Source organism: Xyrauchen texanus, chromosome 15 (genome assembly GCF_025860055.1).
Source record: "Xyrauchen texanus isolate HMW12.3.18 chromosome 15, RBS_HiC_50CHRs, whole genome shotgun sequence".
Classification (NCBI taxonomy): Eukaryota; Metazoa; Chordata; class Actinopteri; order Cypriniformes; family Catostomidae; genus Xyrauchen; species Xyrauchen texanus.
The window spans coordinates 17638260-17658267 of record NC_068290.1 but is presented as its reverse complement, the minus strand read 5'-3'; the positions used below and the strand labels follow the sequence as shown (position 1 = coordinate 17658267).

At 37.6% G+C, this 20008-nt stretch overlaps 1 protein-coding gene across 2 annotated transcripts in view; it reads right to left on the bottom strand.

The window, feature by feature from the left end:
- Window positions 1-1940: 1940 nt before the first annotated feature.
- Window positions 1941-20008, bottom strand: part of LOC127655498 (low-density lipoprotein receptor class A domain-containing protein 4-like) — a 91950-nt gene continuing 73882 nt past the window's right edge. For both annotated transcript variants that reach the window (XM_052143354.1, XM_052143355.1), the window contains 3 exons: window positions 15867-16021; window positions 11964-12014; window positions 1941-4268 (listed from right to left, as the gene is read on the bottom strand). In XM_052143354.1, the coding sequence (XP_051999314.1) occupies window positions 3717-4268; window positions 11964-12014; window positions 15867-16021 (758 nt within the window). In that variant the 3' untranslated portion in view covers window positions 1941-3716. The remainder of the gene's footprint in view (window positions 4269-11963; window positions 12015-15866; window positions 16022-20008) is intronic.

Sequence of the window (20008 nt, the reverse complement as noted above, 5' to 3'; positions counted from 1 at the left end):
GTTGCTTTTGAATCCTTTTTTTTTTTTTACCATAATTCCCATCCAACAAAAACAAACTTAAGTATAAAAATCACCATGACCGTTTCTGTCTTTGACAGACTTAGTGGTGACTAAAAACAGGGGCTCAGTCTTCAGTTTCCTTATTAAAGGGATGTGTGTGCACTAACTGGTAAGAGTCTTTGGGGTTTCTTCTAAATTTTCTCAACCACTGGACCATATTCAAACTATATCTTGTATCTGGGCCTACATGTAATCAAATCCAACCAAGTTTAAACCAAATGCAGAGAGTCGCTCACAAGTGTTCTCATCTTGGATTTCCAGACTATATACAGTGAGGAAAATAAGTATTTGAACACCCTGCTATTTTGCAAGTTCTCCCACTTAGAAAACATGGAGGGGTCTAAAATTGTCATCATAGGTGCATGTCCACTGTGAGAGACATAATCTAAAAAAAAAAATCCAGAAATCACAATGTATGATTTTTTAACTATTTATTTGTATGATACAGCTGCAAATAAGTATTTGAACACCTGTCTATCAGCTAGAATTCTGACCCTCAAAGACCTGTTAGTCTGCCTTTAAAATGTCCACCTCCACTCCATTTATTATCCTAAATTAGATGCACCTATTTGAGGTCATTAGGTGCATAAAGACACCTGTCCACCCCATACAATCAGTAAGAATCCAACTACTAACATGGCCAAGACCAAAGAGCTGTCCAAAGACACTAGAGACAAAATTGTACACCTCCACAAGGCTGGAAAGGGCTACGGGGAAATTGCCAAGCAGCTTGGTGAAAAAAGGTCCACTGTTGGAGCAATCATTAGAAAATGGAAGAAGCTAAACATGACTGTCAATCTCCCTCGGACTGGGGCTCCATGCAAGATCTCACCTCGTGTGGTCTCAATGATCCTAAGAAAGGTGAGAAATCAGCCCAGAACTACAGGGGAGGAGCTGGTCAATGACCTGAAAAGAGCTGGGACCACCGTTTCCAAGGTTACTGTTGGTAATACACTAAGACGTCATGGTTTGAAATCATGCATGGCACGGAAGGTTCCCCTGCTTAAACCAGCACATGTCAAGGCCCGTCTTAAGTTTGCCAATGACCATTTGGATGATCCAGAGGAGTCATGGGAGAAAGTCATGTGGTCAGATGAGACCAAAATAGAACTTTTTGGTCATAATTCCACTAACCGTGTTTGGAGGAAGAAGAATGATGAGTACCATCCCAAGAACACCATCCCTACTGTGAAGCATGGGGGTGGTAGCATCATGCTTTGGGGGTGTTTTTCTGCACATGGGACAGGGCTGACTGCACTGTATTAAGGAGAGGATGACCGGGGCCATGTATTGCGAGATTTTGGGGAACAACCTCCTTCCCTCAGTTAGAGCATTGAAGATGGGTCGAGGCTGGGTCTTCCAACATGACAATGACCCGAAGCACACAGCCAGGATAACCAAGGAGTGGCTCTGTAAGAAGCATATCAAGGTTCTGGCGTGGCCTAGCCAGTCTCCAGACCTAAACCCAATAGAGAATCTTTGGAGGGAGCTCAAACTCCGTGTTTCTCAGCGACAGCCCATAAACCTGACTGATCTAGAGAAGATCTGTGTGGAGGAGTGGGCCAAAATCCCTCCTGCAGTGTGTGCAATCCTGGTGAAAAACTACAGGAAACGTTTGACCTCTGTAATTGCAAACAAAGGCTACTGTACCAAATATTAACATTGATTTTCTCAGGTGTTCAAATACTTATTTGCAGCTGTATCATACAAATAAATAGTTAAAAAATCATACATTGTGATTTCTGGATTTTTTTTTTAGATTATGTCTCTCACAGTGGACATGCACCTACGATGACAATTTCAGACCCCTCCATGATTTCTAAGTGGGAGAACTTGCAAAATAGCAGGGTGTTCAAATACTTATTTTCCTCACTGTATCTATGTGGCAAATAAGAGCAACAGATATGGACAGGAAGAGAAAATCAGTGTTCAGGATTTCAGGCAACAGGACAGAGGATTGCAGGGTAAAAATAGAGATTTTCAAAATGCCCATCACATTAGCCCTTGACTTCACCACATTTTTAAACCTGATTAATTCTCATTGGGGACTATATCATACAGCATGCAAAACAGAAATTGTAATCCTTCAACCACACTGACATTTTGATTAAAAGATTCTATGAACGTCAGTTGGCAAACTTCTGTTCTGGAATTTGTCGTCTGAGGTGGAAACTCAAATGAAAGCAAGGAAAATGTGAGCAGGTTATAACTGATACCAAGACAAGATCCACTACAGTACAGTGTTGGATTACTTTACAGGTTTGTTTAAAAAGTATTTCAGTTTTTAATCACAGAAGGTGCAAAAGGTATGAAATGGTACAATTTTAACCTTTAACCTCTGAAAATGCTGTAATTTTCTTCACAGACTCTAGCTCATAAATAATGTTTTTTTTGTTTTGAGGGTTTACAGGGTTAGTTAACTTCTGTCATCATTTACTCATCCTTTTGCCATTCCAAACTTGTATGCCTTTCTTCAATGCAACAGCATCATTCAACATTCACTTTCATGGTATGGAACAAATTACAGTATATAATGAAAGTGACTGAGGTTGCCAGGTCCAAAAAGTCATACCGGTTTGACACAGCATGAGGATGAGTAAAGGATGTCTGAATTTTCAAACTATCCCTTTATGGCAAAAAAAAATACAAATAAACAAGCTGATGGAGAACAGAACACGCACAGCTACAGTGCACTCTTCTTTTCAGAACCTATTTAGAATAAATTACATAACATCTTATAACATGTCAAACCTGTTCACTTCTATTAGTAAAGTGAGATTTTTAGGCCTCCAGTCAACTGACCTTGAATCAGCTGAAGTTTTTGAAAGTGGCTGAAGTGTCACTGGTGAGGATAGATGAGAGTAGAGCAGACTCTCTGTATTCTGTGCCTCTTTTAGACAAAGGCTATTTTAGGCTGGATTAGAGATTTTTCTTGTGCAGATAAGACAGACAAGATCACTTCCCTCCCATAGAAAGCCTGCATTAAAGCATATGCTCAAATCTACATGAAAACAAACAGTACTAACAGTAAACACATACATCACCCCACCTTCCCAAATTTGTCTGAATAACTTTAACAGTAGTGCAAATTTCACAGAAGGTTTTTGATTTAAGTGTTTAACAAGTCTTTAAGACAGTCAACACCCTACGACACCTTCCACATAAACCTTGGCACTAGGATATGGATTTCCACTATTTTTCCACATTTATGTTTTGTTCATGTAGCACAGATATAGGTCTTTAAAAAAAGTAATTCTTATCCACACAACTAGTGTGTCACGTGTGGCTTGGGAAGGAGGAGATGTTCGAGGGGGATTTAATGATAAAATCAATAAAAACAATGACAACAACAAAAAGCCTGGCTTGTGCTAGAATATTTTTCTTAATTGTATGCTATATGCAATTAATTCAAAGCAATAAAGGTGGGAAACTCCAGGCAGTGCATAAACCGCAGTGTTAACGCAGCTGGTCTGATAGAAAAAGAAATTCTTTAGTAAGCTCAGCTTCACTTTGTTATTTTTTTAACAAATGGTTTTGCTTGTGTTGCGAAGACCCATAAAGCTCTGTTGTGCACGGGAGTGTCTAGAAGGTGAACCTGTTCTCTTTATGGGTGGAGAGTGAGTGTGATATCCAATCATGTACTAGCCCCACCCCTCTCACACAAGCTCCTCCCTCTGTCTGTCCTTGCTCAATGCTATTGTGCTCTCTGGGCTGCTCTGATCTGTCCGGCCCCTGGGAGGAGTCTGCACAGTGACAGGGAAAGGCGGGTTATTGCTGTGCTGGTGGAGGTAAAGTACTATGCCTGAGTGCTGTCCAATGACTTGACTGTAAGCGGGTGGCGGGCCCTCCATGCGTCCATAGATACTGGAACTGGCAGCACTGATCCCAGAGTTGCTACTGGGAGGGCGTGGCCCACTGCCACCCCCCGAACTGTGCATGTCGATGAGGTCGCTGTCGAAGATGGTTCGGTTGGGTGGGGCACGAACAGACTCTCTGTTGAGCTCGAGCTGCTGTTCAGGGTCTCTCAACTGCAGCGTGCAAGGGCCCTGGTATGGCGGCGGTTCCTCTCCATCTGACAGGGAGATAGTGGGTGGCAGATCGATTTCGTGCTGCAGGTATGGGTAGGTGGGCTGGAAACGTCTGAAGCGGTTATGCTGCATGAAAGTGGGAGCAGTAAATTGGTCCCTTGGCTGAGGAGCATAAACCACCTGCAGAGGAAAAAAAGAGTGAAGGAACAAAATAAGAATGAGCCATCTCTGTTTTAGAGGACCCAATGAAATACCACAAAAGATCAGTAGAACATTATCCAACTTGTCGCAAATCGCAATTTTCCTCCATAACATGCAGTAATAATCCAATGTAATAATCCTATGACGTCATCAGAGCATGCGGAACATCGGATCCCCCACTGCCCAAATATACTGAAGTTAACTGGAAAAAAGGATTGTCAATCCCACAGATCACAAGCATAGCTGTGTTTTCTTCCAAATTGCATATAGACTGTATTATAAGGTACATATCCACAAATGTTATGTGCTTCAATATTTGAGTTGGGAGTAGTTTTTAGAGAAACCCCTCTTTTAGTCTCACCTTTTAAATTGTCAATTTTGACACTAAATTTAATCAATAAAGGTTGTTTTGATAAACTTGAATGTGGTGTGTGACAGATCGTAGTAGTTGGTTCATCTCTCATGTAATCTGTATCTCGCACACCTATGCACACATACACAACAAGTGACAATCCCAGTCAATCCCCAGCCACAAATGTTACGTTTTTAATTATTAAAATAATTCTGTTACTGCAAGCCCTACTGACAGGTATTTTGAATGAATTATAAAGTGTATTTATTAGGGCTGTCGATTTAACGTGTTAATTCAGTGCAATTAATTTGACCAAAAATAACGCATTAAAAAATTTTTAAAATTGTTGATTAATTCCTTTGATATTGTAATTGCGATTATACATTTTGATTAATAGAATTTACATTAAAATACTGATTTTGGGTGGGGAAGTTGCATGTCATTTTCTTCATGTAGGCTATGCATAAAAAAACTTCAGAACTGTGTTCCTTTACATTTATTCTATTAGTAAAGTGAGATATTTAGGCCTCCAGCCAACTGACCTTGAATCAGACTTTGTGAAAGTATTTAGATCAGGGGTGGGGAACATCAGGCCTCAGGGCTGTATAAGGCCCACGAGACCATTTTACCTGGCCCACAAGGCCATTTGAGAAATAATTTGAAAAGCAAAAAATGGCCTTGATTCAATTAACCTGAAAAAAAAAATCCTTTCAAATAATGTTTAAAAATTATTTTAAATGATAGCACAAAATATTGTATAATAAACAGACCTTTTAGTGTTTTTGGTGTGTGAGCACGTAGCGGAATGCATACATTAATTTCAACAGACAATCAGAAATTGCAAGCAATTGTATGGCCCGTGAATAATTTTGCAAATACTCAAATGGCCCTTAATGGAAAAAAGGTTCCCCACCCCTGATTTATATAGTGAGCATTATTGATATGCCATTAGACTATTTTAAACATTTCAGATTTGCCTTTGTATTCATGCACACAATGGCCCAAAATATATGTTGTAAGTAGAAAATATTGATGTAATGGTGTTAACCTAAATGGAATACTGTAATTGGCACAATTCACGATTATATATTGCAATTTTTTCGATTAATAGCACAGCACTAGCTCTTAATAATCATTAGCACATTGATTAAACATATCAGTTATGTTTGATTTGGGTCAGAGCAAAACTAAGTAGGATGGTGGCCCTCCAGGAGTGGATTTGAACAGCCCTAAACTAGGACTAGGCTTAACCTAGGGCTGGGTGATATATTGAATATTTACAGTAGCAGAAATGCTGCAGGGTTGCAAAGTTTGATTCATTCAAATCTATGAATCAGGTTTCCAGAAGTATCAAACCTGTTCAATGAATAGGTTCAAAACACAAATTCATCAATTCATTCAAATTATCCCTCTGGAGAAGGCCAGCAAGGCATTTTATATGCTTTAAAATATTTTTGTCGAAAATACAGTTGAAGTCAGATGTTTACATACACCTTAGCCAAATACATGTAAACTCAGTTTTTCACAAGACCTGGCATTTAATCGTAGATAACATTGCCTGTCTTAGGTCAGTTAAGATCACTATTTTAAGAATGTGAAATGTCAGGGTAATAGTAAAGAGAATTATTTATTTCAGCTTTTATTTCTTTCACCACATTCCCAGTGGGTCAGAAGTTTATATGCACTTTGTTAGAATTTGGTAGCATTGCCTTTAAATTGTTAAACCTTTTGTGTAGCCTTCCTCAAGCTTCTCACTATCAGTTGCTGGAATTTTGCCACATTCTTCCAGACAGAACTGGTGTAATGGCACATTTCCACTGCACGTAATGGTTTGACTCGACTCAACTCGCTTTACATTTCCGAGCTTGCTTTTCCACTGCTGTTTAGTGCCGCCTCAACTTGGGTGGGATTATAGGCTGATCATCATAGTTGCGCCGACTCAACTGCCGTGGCATTATCTTAAACGCGACACAAAACAATAACACAATTGCGAAACTTATTTTGCTACATAAAGCAGTTGTTGCATAGTTAAATTGGCCACGTTGTTTTAGAAGCAAGCTTTCCAGTAGCTGGTCAACTAAATTAAGTGAAGCTTTCAAGCAGAGTATATAGTTAACGTAAACATCCTCCATCGTGGACTCCAGCCGTGGATGAGTCCAGGGCACTCTCCCATTGCTCGCCGGTCTGATAGCATCCATTTGGACGAACCACTTCCACTTTTTCTTGATGGTTCTGTAGTCACTTTTAATTTTTTTTTACTTTTCCCTACACTGTTGGTAGATCCGGTGGTAGCCGTGTGCGGCCAACAGCTGAGACACTTCCTGAAAGACTTTTTCGTTTCACTCATCGCTAACGAGAGGAACGACTGCACCTCGTTTATTGACCATGGCATGGTTTTGCGCACAGCCATTTCTATTTACAATTCAAAAGTCGCGTGAACAAATGATACTACTATTGCTGTTGCAAACTTTAAAACTAGCGGGTTGATGTTCCGTGTTGCTTGGAAACTTGACAGAGGTGGTACTAAAAAAAGTACCAGGTACCAGGTACTATCCACAGTGGAAAACCCCCAAAAAGTGAGCAGAATCGAGTTGAGTTGTACCGTGCAGTGGAAAAGCCCCATAACTGAGTCAGGTTTGTAGGCCTCCTTGCTTGCACATACATTTTCAGTTCTGCCCACAAATTTTCTATCGGATTGAGGTCAGGGCTTTGTGATGGCCATTCCAATACCTTGACTTTGTTGTCCTTAAGCCATTTTGCCACAACTTTGGAGGTATGCTTGGGGTCATTGTCCATTTGGAAGACCCATTTGCATCCAAGCTTTTACTTCCTGGCTGATGTCTTGATATGTTGCTTCAATATATCCACATAATTTTTCTTCCACGTGATACCATCTATTTTGTGAAGTGCACCAGTCCCAGTTAAATCATTTTCTTTCATTAGACCAGAGGACATTTCTCCAAAAAGGACGATCTTTGTCCCCATGTGCACTTGCAAACTGTAATCTGGCTTTTTTTTTTATGGCAGTTTTGGAGCAGTGGCTTCTTCATTGCTGAGCAGCCTTTCAGGTTATGTCAATATAGGACTTGTTTTACTGTGGATATAGATACTTGTCTACCGGTTTCCTTCAGAATCTTCACAAGGGCCTTTGCTGTTATTCTGGGATTGATTTGCACTTTTCGCACCAAACTATGTTCATCTCTAGGAGGCAAAATATGTCGTCTCCTTGAGTGGTCTAATGGCTCAGTCACTGACCACAGTGGTCCCATGGTGTTTATACATATTGTTTGTACAGATGAATGTGGTGCCTTCAGGCATTTAGAAATAGCTCCCAAGGATGAACCAGACTTGTGGAGGTTCACAATTTTTGGCTGATTTCTTTAGATTTTCCAAAGATGTCAAGGAAAGAGTTTGAAGGTAGGCCTTAAAATACATCTACAGGTACACATCCAATTGATTCCAATTAGCCAATTATGCCTTTATTCTGTTCTAAAGGCTTGACATTAGATCTTCAAAAGGCTAAAACAAAGCCTAGCTATACCACTAGGGCTGCCCCTAATAGTTGACCAAACATTAGTTGATGAGAAGAGTCTTGGCAACTTGGTTGCTTATTTGTAGGAAAAAATTAATAAAAATAAATCCACAGGATACCGACGAAAACCGCTCGTATTACCGCTGGTTGGACGCTAGGTGGTACTATGGGGTAATTTTCATTAAGCAGGGTTAGGGTTAAGCCTACACAATAAAGCAAGACACTTTGATTTCTAAATCTGAACTTTATATTTTATTTATTTTAACAAAAAATTCAAATGAAACTGGAAAAATATTAAGTGCAATATTAAGTGTTCAACTTTTTGAAAGATGGCTTTTCAACAGTTGTGAAGGGCAACATCTCTCTGGCATAGGGCTGGGCGCTAAAACGATATCAATATTTATTGCGGAAAAAAAACCTCCATGATATCGACGATAAGCTTTTGAGTCATTTTCGATATTTAGCCTGCGTTCTACATCTAGACATGCGTGTTGCTAAAAACACTAGCAGTTTGGCTTCCTTGTCTTATGTTTCCCTGGCGCGTGCTGAGCGAATGTGAGCGAGCACTTTCAATTCCTTCCAATGGAAGCTGAGCGTAAAGCTTGCGAGGTTGGTTGTAAAATTGACAGCAACACAGGGCAAGCGGTTCCCTAGCGCTGGGAATGGCTTTGCGCAGATTTCTTCCGCTTCTGTGGAAATGCAGCCTCAGACTGTATGAAGTTGCTATTGCTTCATACAATAGCAAATTACCCGCTACGCAGGTCACCGTGTTCCTGATCCGGACCCCAGATTGATTCCATCTTAACTGCAAGACATCATGAAGAAGGTTACGCCCTCCCCTCGTCTCTAGTGAGCAGCGCAACAAAACAACAGTGCCAGTTCCATCATATCTGATCTTTCTGCACTGTATTCTTGAACATTTTTCTCTAGCACTGAAACACGCTTCACTGATGCCCTGTCCCGGGCCGCACCCGCATCCTCTTTTCCCCACATGTGTGTAAACATGAGGTGCGTGTTTCCAGAGCGACTATAGACCATAAAGTTTTTTCTTTCTAAATGTACTTTTATTAATCGGCATGTTCCAGGCCTTTAATAATAAACAAATAGATTACTGTTCTAATTTTGTTAAATTAATCAGATTTCATCATCTCTGACAAGGATGAAAGACAAAACAATTACTAGTTTGTAGCAAAGTCTTTTATGAAAATAGAAAATTGGTCCATTCAGGCTTTTCCATTTTCAAAAGTTTCTCTCTGGAGATACCCCTGAACCCCACAGTATCATTCCTCAGTCACAAGGGCTTCTATGCCCCCATACTTGGATATCTGTATGTGGTGATGTAGTGGGCTAAAGCACTAAACTGTTAACCAGAATGTTGTCGGTTCGATCCCCACAGCCACAACCATTGTGTCCTTGAGCAAGGCACTTAACTCCAGGTTGTTCCGGGGGGATTGTCCCTGTAATAAGTGCACTGTATGTCGCTTTGGATGAAAGCGTCTGCCAAATGCATAAATGTAAATGTATGTAAAGAAATATGAAAATAATTTGTATGTAAAAACTATATATATACAGTATATATATATATATATACAGTATATATATATATATATATATATATATATATATATATATATATATATACACTGTCATTATGATTCAAAATGAACAGATAATCTTATAACATTCATATCCAACTGCACTCAATTGATAAACTCGATAAAATATTGTACATTTAATCATTAATGGGGAAAAAAAATCGTCTTGACATCATCAAAGGCATCAGCTATTGCCAATCACTCTGACCACCATCGATCCCCGAGACTGTCGTCTGTTAACCTTAATGTTTATTTCTCTATATAAATTACCAAAAAGTTCAGACAGTCTCCTTGCTGGTTTTTCCTCACACATTCAGAACCATTACTGCTTTTGCTGGTGCCGCTGCAGCTCGCTTCGTGAATGCGCTTGTAAAATTTATATTTTAAAAGCTCATTATTACGGTTAAGTATTTCTCTGTAATGTAGAACAGTGTTAGCAATGTTACATATAACATTCTTTCTCAGCCCTGGAACTCAAAGGATTTTCTGATGCCCCCAACACACATATATATATATATATACACACATATTTTATATATATATATATATAATACAAAATATTCAGATAATTAAAATGCATTACATTCTTGTAGCAGAAGAGTTAATCATTGATAAGACAATACAAAAAGCGGCTTTAGAATACAATGTATTGTTTACTACCATATTATTGATCATAAGTCAATCATTGGCATACAGTTCACAGCAATCCATTTCACATGTGAATTTGTCAATCAGTTGGAGATTTATTATGAGGGCTTGTTTAAGAGCCCGTCAATCTACACCTGTGTCAGACATGCGTGTTGCGTCATAAACATAAAATGTTTAGGTCACTGTGACAAGTTAAATATAGTTTAATACTCAATCTTTAAACACATCTTGAGATCCCTTAGTTCGTATTTGCGCTCCTTCAAGTGTTTTGAACGCAAGAATGTAATGCATGTTTGCGTTTTTCTTCCTACTGAAGTCTTTTCTTCACTGTATAAACTGTGCGTTGCTCATACAGCTGAAATTTCAATTACTGCCCTCTGGAGTAAACAGGTGGTACTACAAGCTTGCATTTCTCAGGAATCTTCCTTATTATGGTGCAATTAATTGCGTTAATCTTTTTAACGCGTTATTTTTTTGTCAAATGAATCGCACTGAACTAACGCGTTAAATCGACAGCCCTAATATATATATATATTATTACTTAATTACTTAAAATATATATATATATATATATATATTTAATTACTTAAATATATATATATATATTTAAGTAATTAAATTAATATCATAAATGTGTGACAACTAGGTCGGGGCAGCCCTATATACCACACAAGAAATAATGAATGAGAAAGAGTCTGGATTCTCAGGTAGAACTACATAAAAAAAAAAAAAAGTTTTTACTAGTATATCTATAAGCAAAAAACAGTGAGGCTTTTAGAATAATAATATTCTAGTCATGCCATTAACATGAAGATAAATAATGACCTCTCTCCCATTTTAATATAAACTCAACAGGGCCCCAAAGTTAAACAATTCCCAGTTCAGACATTAGTATACTAATGTACAGCTGATAAAATATCATTAATTTGAGTGAAATCTACATGTCAGTTAGCCGATGAGATCAGTCTCATTACTGCATGGGCAATGTTTACATTAGTGAGTTTGAGGCTGATGAGAGGCAATTTACACAGATAGACCCTGAGTGTCTGGCCTCTCAGATGGCTGTCTAGACGCTGCCAGAGGAGGGTGAGAGATTAATGAACCGCTGAGAGGCTGTATCCCAGAGTAAGAGACAACCCCCACTCACACACAAACAATGAATATACAGTACATGCGTTCGTTCTCTCCACACACTATATTTTAAGTGCTATCATTCACATGCACAGTAACAGAGATGTATCCTTCCTCACACACGCCTACTGAGAGAAAACACTTGCACACACAGGCACAGAGACAACAGTCACACACTTGAGGAGACTACTCTGTTACAGGAAGGCATTTAAACATGGACCTTATATTACAAACATGGCCCTTCAAAACCTTTAAAAATTGCCCTTAGACCACACACACACACACACACACACACACACACACACACACACACACACACACACACACACACACACACACACACACACACACACACACACACACACACACACACACACACACACACACACACACACACACACACACAAATAGCTTACCTCAGATGCCCCTTGTCTCAGTCCATTTTCTGATGGCCACAAAGAACCCTCCTGCAAACAAGCAGGGAAAATAGATGAAAATATGTTAGTCATTCATTTGAATTTTAGGCCAAGCATAGTCTACTACTGCATAAATCAAATACATAAATGATAGTATTCTAAATTGATTATTCAATATTATTAAATTAATAACTGATATCAATTCAAAAGACCCTGTGGGGAACCTCAATAATAAATATATATATACAGGTATATACACACACACCACAGTTAGTTCCAGTTAGTCGATTATGTAATAAAGTAGTTCCATGCACAAATGCACAATATATATATATATATATATATATATATATATATATATATATATATATATATATATATATAGACACAATGCTCTGATATCATCAAACTATTTAAAATGGCATGAATTACATTTTAAACAAGAAAAAAAACAATACAATTGACTTCAAATCAGAAGAACAAAATGCTCTTAAGAAGAACAGACCCCCCCCCCCCAAGAACCTAAATCAGACAGAGCCCATTTGTTAAACCCTAATAATACTCTGTGCCATCATCCAGCATGCCAATAAAAACTAAAAAAATGGAGTGACTCCCCCTCATGTTCCCTCCTGAATGAAAATATACATTCTCAGTCATTTAGCAGTCTCTCCCGGGTGCTGCAGTGGTCTGTGCGTGTCTGAGTTTGACTGGCGTCTAGACAGAACTGCTGAATGTAATCAACATGTCCTGGTCTCTGAGGGACACTGTCATTGTGTCTTCCAAAACACAATACCTTTCTGAACAAAAAATGCAAAGCTTTTTAATGAAACGTAGTGCATCCAGTAAGATGTAAAATGTCCTAGTGCAGCATTCAGTATTCCATCAGATTTTGTCTTCCAGAGTGTGTCTGGTTTAACCAAAGGTCCCTTTTTTGACACTTTCAGGGTTCCCACGCTATTTTGACCAATTCATTTTCTTGATATTTCCATGTCTATTTCATTTGCTTGTGATTACTGTATAAGGATTGAGGAAAAAAAGTAATTTCGAGCCGATAATATATCTTTGAGCTGAACATAACTAGTAAAAATTATAATCACTCTCGAAATTTCCATAAGCAAGTCTGGAAATCAAAATGTTCAATTGACCTTTTATTTCCAAATTGTCCATGACTGTGGAAACACTGCACTTAAATTCAAACACTGCACACAAAGCAAAGCTGGAAATGATGGGGAGAAGAGGGGAGAACGGTATTTGGAATGTCACAAGCTAAATATGAACTTGTGTCGCCCACATGAGCACCTCAGAGGCCATTCACTTTGGTTATAAACTGCACAACCATTCCGAAAATCCTCCCTCTGGTGATATGAGGCACCCACACATGTTATGTTCTCTCTCATCAGTTCACAACACTGCTGCAAGTTATTTTGGATAAGACACAAAGGAGGCCTTTCCAGAAGTAAACAACAATACTCGCACCACTAGAAAGACTTTTAGGTCCCACTGCACAAAGCACTCCTAAAATTGTAAAGTACCGTTATGTTCTTTTCGAAGATAAAAGCTTCGAAGATATACTGAACACAGATGACACAGCAGGTGAAAAATTGCTCATCTATTCAACATTAGAGATTTGTGTTTCATGCAATGCAGACATTCAGTTTGGGAACCTCAAGGTGTTCAACTGTGATATTTATTATTTTGTATGAGAATTGTATGAGATTTTGAATTTATAATTTTGCTTAATTTTTTGTTTTTGTGAAGGTCAAAGTAATCTTACATTTATTCCACAGCTTGTCTGAATGTTTGTAGAAGGTTGAGGAAATGTTGATATTGATATTAAGTCTGTGGTTAAAGGAATATTACGGTGTCAACAGAAGAAAAGCTAAAATTGACAACATTTGTGGCATAATATTGATTACCACTAGGGATGCACCGAAATTTCGGCCGCCGAAAATTTTCGGCCGAAAATGGCACTTTCGGTTTTCGGCCGAAAGAGAAAAAAGGCCGAAAATATGAGCCGAAAATATATACCTCCTCGCCCCGCCCCTCAGTGCTCGGATTTCAATCTGGATCGATGTAGCCCTTATCACAGCTGTTAGATAATTCCACAACGGCGCTACCAAACAAAGGCCGATCATGTCAGCAGTGTGGAAATTCTTCAAAGTTTCTGATAAGGACATCAAATTTGCGATCTGCAGTGTTTATTCAGCAGAACTTTCAAGATATATATATATATACAGAATACAGCAAGAGATTCTACAGGAAAATGTCACAACTAGCGCAGCTACACCACAACTTGAGACGTATAGCTGAACTACGCCAGAAGCGACAATCTCCTTGACTACGGGCGCATAAACAAACACCGATTTCCTTTGCTTGCGCGGATTGCGCACAGGTATTTATCTGCCAAGCACCAGCACAGAGAGTGAGAGACTGTTCAGTGCAGCATCTCATGTTCTTGATGAGCTTTCTGACAGGAGAGACTGTCAGAAAGTTTAGCAACTTTTGTTCTTGAAGAGAAACCTGTCACTTGTACTTAAATAGAAAGCGGTCCAATATGATGTGTATAGCAATTACATTACACTTGTTCTTCACTTGAGGGTACATCTGTCGTTTACAGTTGAGGTTGGATTTAGTTCAGTTACTGCTGTTGTGCACAATCATTTTCACTTAAAGTGTACATACGTTTACATAAACAGAATAGAGCACTGCTCTATATATATAATTATATATTATAGTTATATATAGATCAGTGGAATAGAGGCCCTCTGCCATTCTGTGTTCTGCCTGTTGTTTTAATAAAAATTACTGTTGCATATTTAAACTTTTTGAAAGATGCTAGCTAAGTTCATTACTTGACTGTTGTTGTGCATATAATAGTTTTCTAAAACTTTACATTATTTGGATAATTGTTAATAAAATCTGTAAAATTAGATTTGTACAGAACTGAAAGAAGAATAATATTTAATATTGTTTTAATATATTTTTTGTCCAATTTTTGTCCAGATTTATTTTATTGGTTTGTAGTTTTTCAATTCAGATTAATTAAATTCATGAAATTAATGAAAAAGTATAAAATTAATACAATTATACACAACATTTTTTTTTTTTTAAATAGGTAAAAATTTCGGTTTCGGTTTTCGGCCAAGTGCATCCTGGATTTTCGGTTTCGGCCCAGAATTTTCATTTCGGTGCATCCCTAATTACCACAAAAAATTATTTTGATTCTTCCGTCCTTTTCTTTAAAACATTTATTTTTTTTTTTTTATTAAATTAAAAAAAAGCAAAAATCTGGGTAATCGTGAGGCACTTTTTTGGAGGGTTTAAAAGGCAGAAATATGAAGCTTATCATTTTCTAAAAGCACTTCTGTTAAGACTCATGTTTTACTTGAGCAGTAAATGTTGTTTATATCTGCATTATTATAGTGATTTTATGGTAAAATTGCCAATAACTTTACACAGAAAAGGTTAGTAAGCGATTTTATCAGACTAAAATCATGTTAACACACACATTGTTATGTCTTGTGGCTATACTTTTAAAAAAATGAGTATTTTAACCTTTACGGATTGGCCCCATTCACTTCCATTGTAAGTGCCTTACTGGAACACAGATTTTTGCTTTTTATAAATAAAAAGTCAAAATTATATTTTGTTTTATTATGCCACAAATGATGAAGATTAAGCTTAACTTGTACTGAACCCGGAATATTCCTTTAAGTTTTCCTTTAGATCAACTGGTGTGCCATGGCACTAGTAACACCAAGTTCAAGGGTCCAATTCCCAGTGATAACACATACAGTGAAATGGTATAGTTTGTATGCACTGCAAGTTGCTTTAAATTAAAGTGTCTGCCAAATGCATAAATGAAAATGTCTACTGTTAGGATTGAGAGTGTGACAGTCTTACCGGCTGCAAAGAAAGGTCCTGACTCTGTCCCTGACTTGCACGGCTCAGGAACGACCACGTGGTGAGTTTATAGTGGTTTAGGAGGCAGACGACCACCACAACCATCACAGTCATCACAACAATTATGATCACGATCTGCACAAACTCCAGTTCAGCTGTAACATATAAACACAGGGACCAAAAGAGTTAGAGCATTGCAGTATAAGGAGGCATAGAGGTAGTAGACATGAAATACTTCTTGGAAGAATAATAAAATATTTTAGACAGACATTTCTTAATAATTATCATTGTTGGGCAATTTAGTAAAAAAAAAGAACAAAAGAACTGATTACTTAAAAACAAGTGAAATCAGTTTACTGATTATACTGATTACTTTATTTGTAAAGTAAATACATTACTTTAAAAAAATCACATTGCTTTGTTTTTTCATTCAATTAATAATTAAAAAAAAAATAATATTTATTTCCTTTGTTATTTGACTTGTTGGGGGTGTACACCCTTCATGTTAATTCATGTTTTAAATGTATTCTACACATATATTATTTTAAAATATGTATAATCCAAGTAATGTAACAAGAAACTCAATCGAAAGTCAGTAACTGCAATCTTATTAAATGAATTTCAAATGTAATGTGCTTCCCTACTTTTTGTACTAAAAAGTGATTAGAGTACAATTCTTAATTACTTTGCAATCAGACTACACCCAACACTGAGAATTAGTAAGCATGCAGCTTTTATGATCACGTTAAGATGGAATGTGGTCATAAAAGTTAAGATATAATTGAGATGGAATATCTGCACTTTTACTGTGTTTACTGCAAAACCTTTTAAACTATTGAAAGCAAAAAGGTGATTACAAATATCGAAATAAAGGTATGGTTCACCCCAAAAAGAAAACCGAACTAGAAAGCGTTTTTCCGTGGAACACAAAAGAAGAAATTAGGCAATATATTAGTCTCTGTCACCATTCACTTTTTGTTACATCTTTTTTTAATTGAACTGGGACTAAAATTCTGCCCAACATCTCTATTTGTGTTCCACAGAAGAAAGCAATACAGGTTTGAAACTTCATGAAGCTGAATAAATGATGACAGATATTTCATTTTAGGGCAAACTATCCCTTTAAGAGGAACTGACCAATCACAGCACCTGAAATACACACTTTTCTTGACACATTCATGTTCATTTTAATCCAAATCTTGATCAATATTTTTTCTTTAAAGTAAATGGACATCTTATGTGTCAGATACCCATGTTGAAATCTAGAGATAGCAGGGTGGGTGAGCAGGTCTCATTTGGACATCAAGATAACCGCAAAGTCAGAATCACCATCTACAAAAACTATAGCCCTAATAATCATCCAGCATACAGGCTGAAAGCCATTTTGGTTTGACAACAGAGAAAAAAAAGTTTACAGTTGGATCAAAGCTAGATCATTTCAACACAACATCAAAAACTGAAAGAACCAGACTGTAAAATTGTCCTGGAGTGTGCTGTCTACATGCAGACAGACAAGTGGGCAAAGTGTCTAGTATAGCAGCACAGTGCTATTTCTTCATTCTCATAGCCCTGCCTCCATTAGGCTTCAGGAACAAACGTGATGAAGCCAAACTCAACTCGATCCAAGTTTCTGAAAACCCTGTGCTCTGTTTGAACATGAGGAACACCCTGCTGGACACTCTGATGGAGGACACTTTGTAGAGCTGCTTTTGGAGAGCACAGCTTTTCATTCAACAAAAATGAGCTTCAAGAATTCTCCACTAACTGTGCTGAGGGATCCTTCTGGAACCTTGTACAGTTGAGTTGATTGAGCAGAATGGAAAGACTGAAAGTGTGAGAGTGTCATGGACAAAGAATGAAAGAGTGAGTTCTTGCCTGCAGTGCAGTACTGCGGGATACTGGCACTCACACATCAAAAGAAAGAAACACTGCTTTCCCAATTTAGGGCATAAGAGGAGAAACCAAATGAAGGAGAGAGCAGAGGGGAGGGTGAAGAAAAATGAGAGCGAGGAGGACACAGACAGGCAACCAGGCAAGACAGAGAAAGGAAGTGACAATCAGACAGGCGGACAGATAAGACAGTGCAAAAGAGGCTCAGATCAGAGTGCCAGAAAGGGCAAACACAAAGCTATTAGACTGGAACTGAATCAGTAGATTACAAAATCACTGCAGGCTTCAAACTGTCACGCAAACAATCACAGATTTGATACTATGACTTGTGCACAAAGAGAAGTCTTTTCAAATATACATCCTCAAATCAGTTTTGAAGACATGAGGCAGTTCAGGTAACTCAGTAGATTTACATGCTTCGACTATGTTTTAATCAAACAATGTCTGTCTTTAATCTTTAATGTCAGTCCATGTATGCATGACAATGCGTAATTGACTATTTCAAGAAAGTATATAAAATATGCTGGGTTTAAATCTTACATGACAATTCTAAATTTTCAGGTTTTTCTTAAGCAAAAAGTGTCCGTTTACATTCAAGTAATTTTTATTTGTATAGCACTTTTCACAATATACATTATTTCAAAGCAGCTTTATAAATCATGCCTTGATTTTTTGTCGTATAATCATGCCTTAAACTCCTTTCAATGTTAGTGAAGAGAAAAAAAATAGAGCTGCACAATACTGAATAAATTGAGAATAAATTTTTTTTTGCTTAGAATAAAGATCACAATTCTCTCATGATTCTGAAGAAAAATTCTTATTTCAGTGATTTACAAAACCTGGACATAAGGGTACTAAAAAAAGTAACATGTAATTTACTAGAGGTTCTGACAAAACATTCTCTGCTTCAATCTATGCAAAAAATGCAATAGTTGAAAATCGAATATATAAATGTAAAATGTCCTAAGTCCTCAAGAGGGTGCAACGAATACATTATAAACCAAACAGCACCTTGTGATTATTGCCAAAAACTAAACAAAATCCTAAAAATAATAATAATGAAAAAAAAAAAAAATACTGTTGTAGTGTCTGGAGGAATCAATGGACTAATCATTCTGAATAACAAAGAACCCACTGTTAAAACTCCCCTAATCACTGAAATAGCGCCAACTAGTCTCCACAGCACAATGCGCTATTGACAAAGAGACACTCCAGCTATTAACTCACCTCACACCACGTGCTTTACCATGTGAGAAAAGCCATGTGAGACTTTGAACGTAAAAATGTGTGTGTGTGTCTTTCAGTTAAAACCTAGAAATGTTTATTCTTAAGGAAATATGCGTAATCCCTGTACGTTGTGTATTTCTGATGATAGATCAAAACTAGTTGAAATTTGTTTAGTTGTGTAGTAAAACTCTGAGGCCGTATATTTAATAGCCTAAGAGTGTATATCCACTTTTAAATGTACCAAATACATGTTTCTTGGTATCAAATTAAACCTTACGACTTGTCCTTGCTGAATATAAATATAAGATTACCTTAGAATTGTATTCTGCTACGTTTTACCATCTTTTGAGTTATTCAAGCCAAAGCCAGACCCGGTCATGCAAATGAGCCTTGACGGGACAAAGGGACCATCTCATGCCCAAAATAAGGGAGACTATTACGACCTCCAAAGGAATGTGCAGAGATTGCTGATTCTCACTTAATTCTTACTGAGAAGGAGAAATGAACCCTTTTAATCCTATATATTCTATATATATATCCATGTGATAAATGTATTGACATGTATCTAATGTTCCATCTCATGATTTCCCTTTATGTTGTTTGGTCTATGTTTTCTTGCAAACTCTAATGGGTTAATGTTTCAGACTTTGCATACTATGGTTAACCGAAATCATATGTGTGGCACATTTGGTCTCTATAACTTGGTATTTTGAAGATTGAAATGACTGTGTACATGATATGTCGATAACAACAACATATTAGTATTACAAGAATATGTCCTAGTTTCTTCATTGGCTACCACCCCTCCAGGGTGCACACCAAGGAGCACCCTTAGAACAAAGAGCAATAAACCAAATTCCCGCCTGGAACTTCCACCCTTCTTATTGGTCGAGCCAATGAGAGGTGGGACACATTTTCTAAGGTTATAAATTGCATTCACTGGCCCTTCGTTCTCTTATCTCTTCCTTCTTCTTGGCTGCTCCCAACTCCCAACTTCATCTCTCCTCCCTTCCCCTTGGACTCCC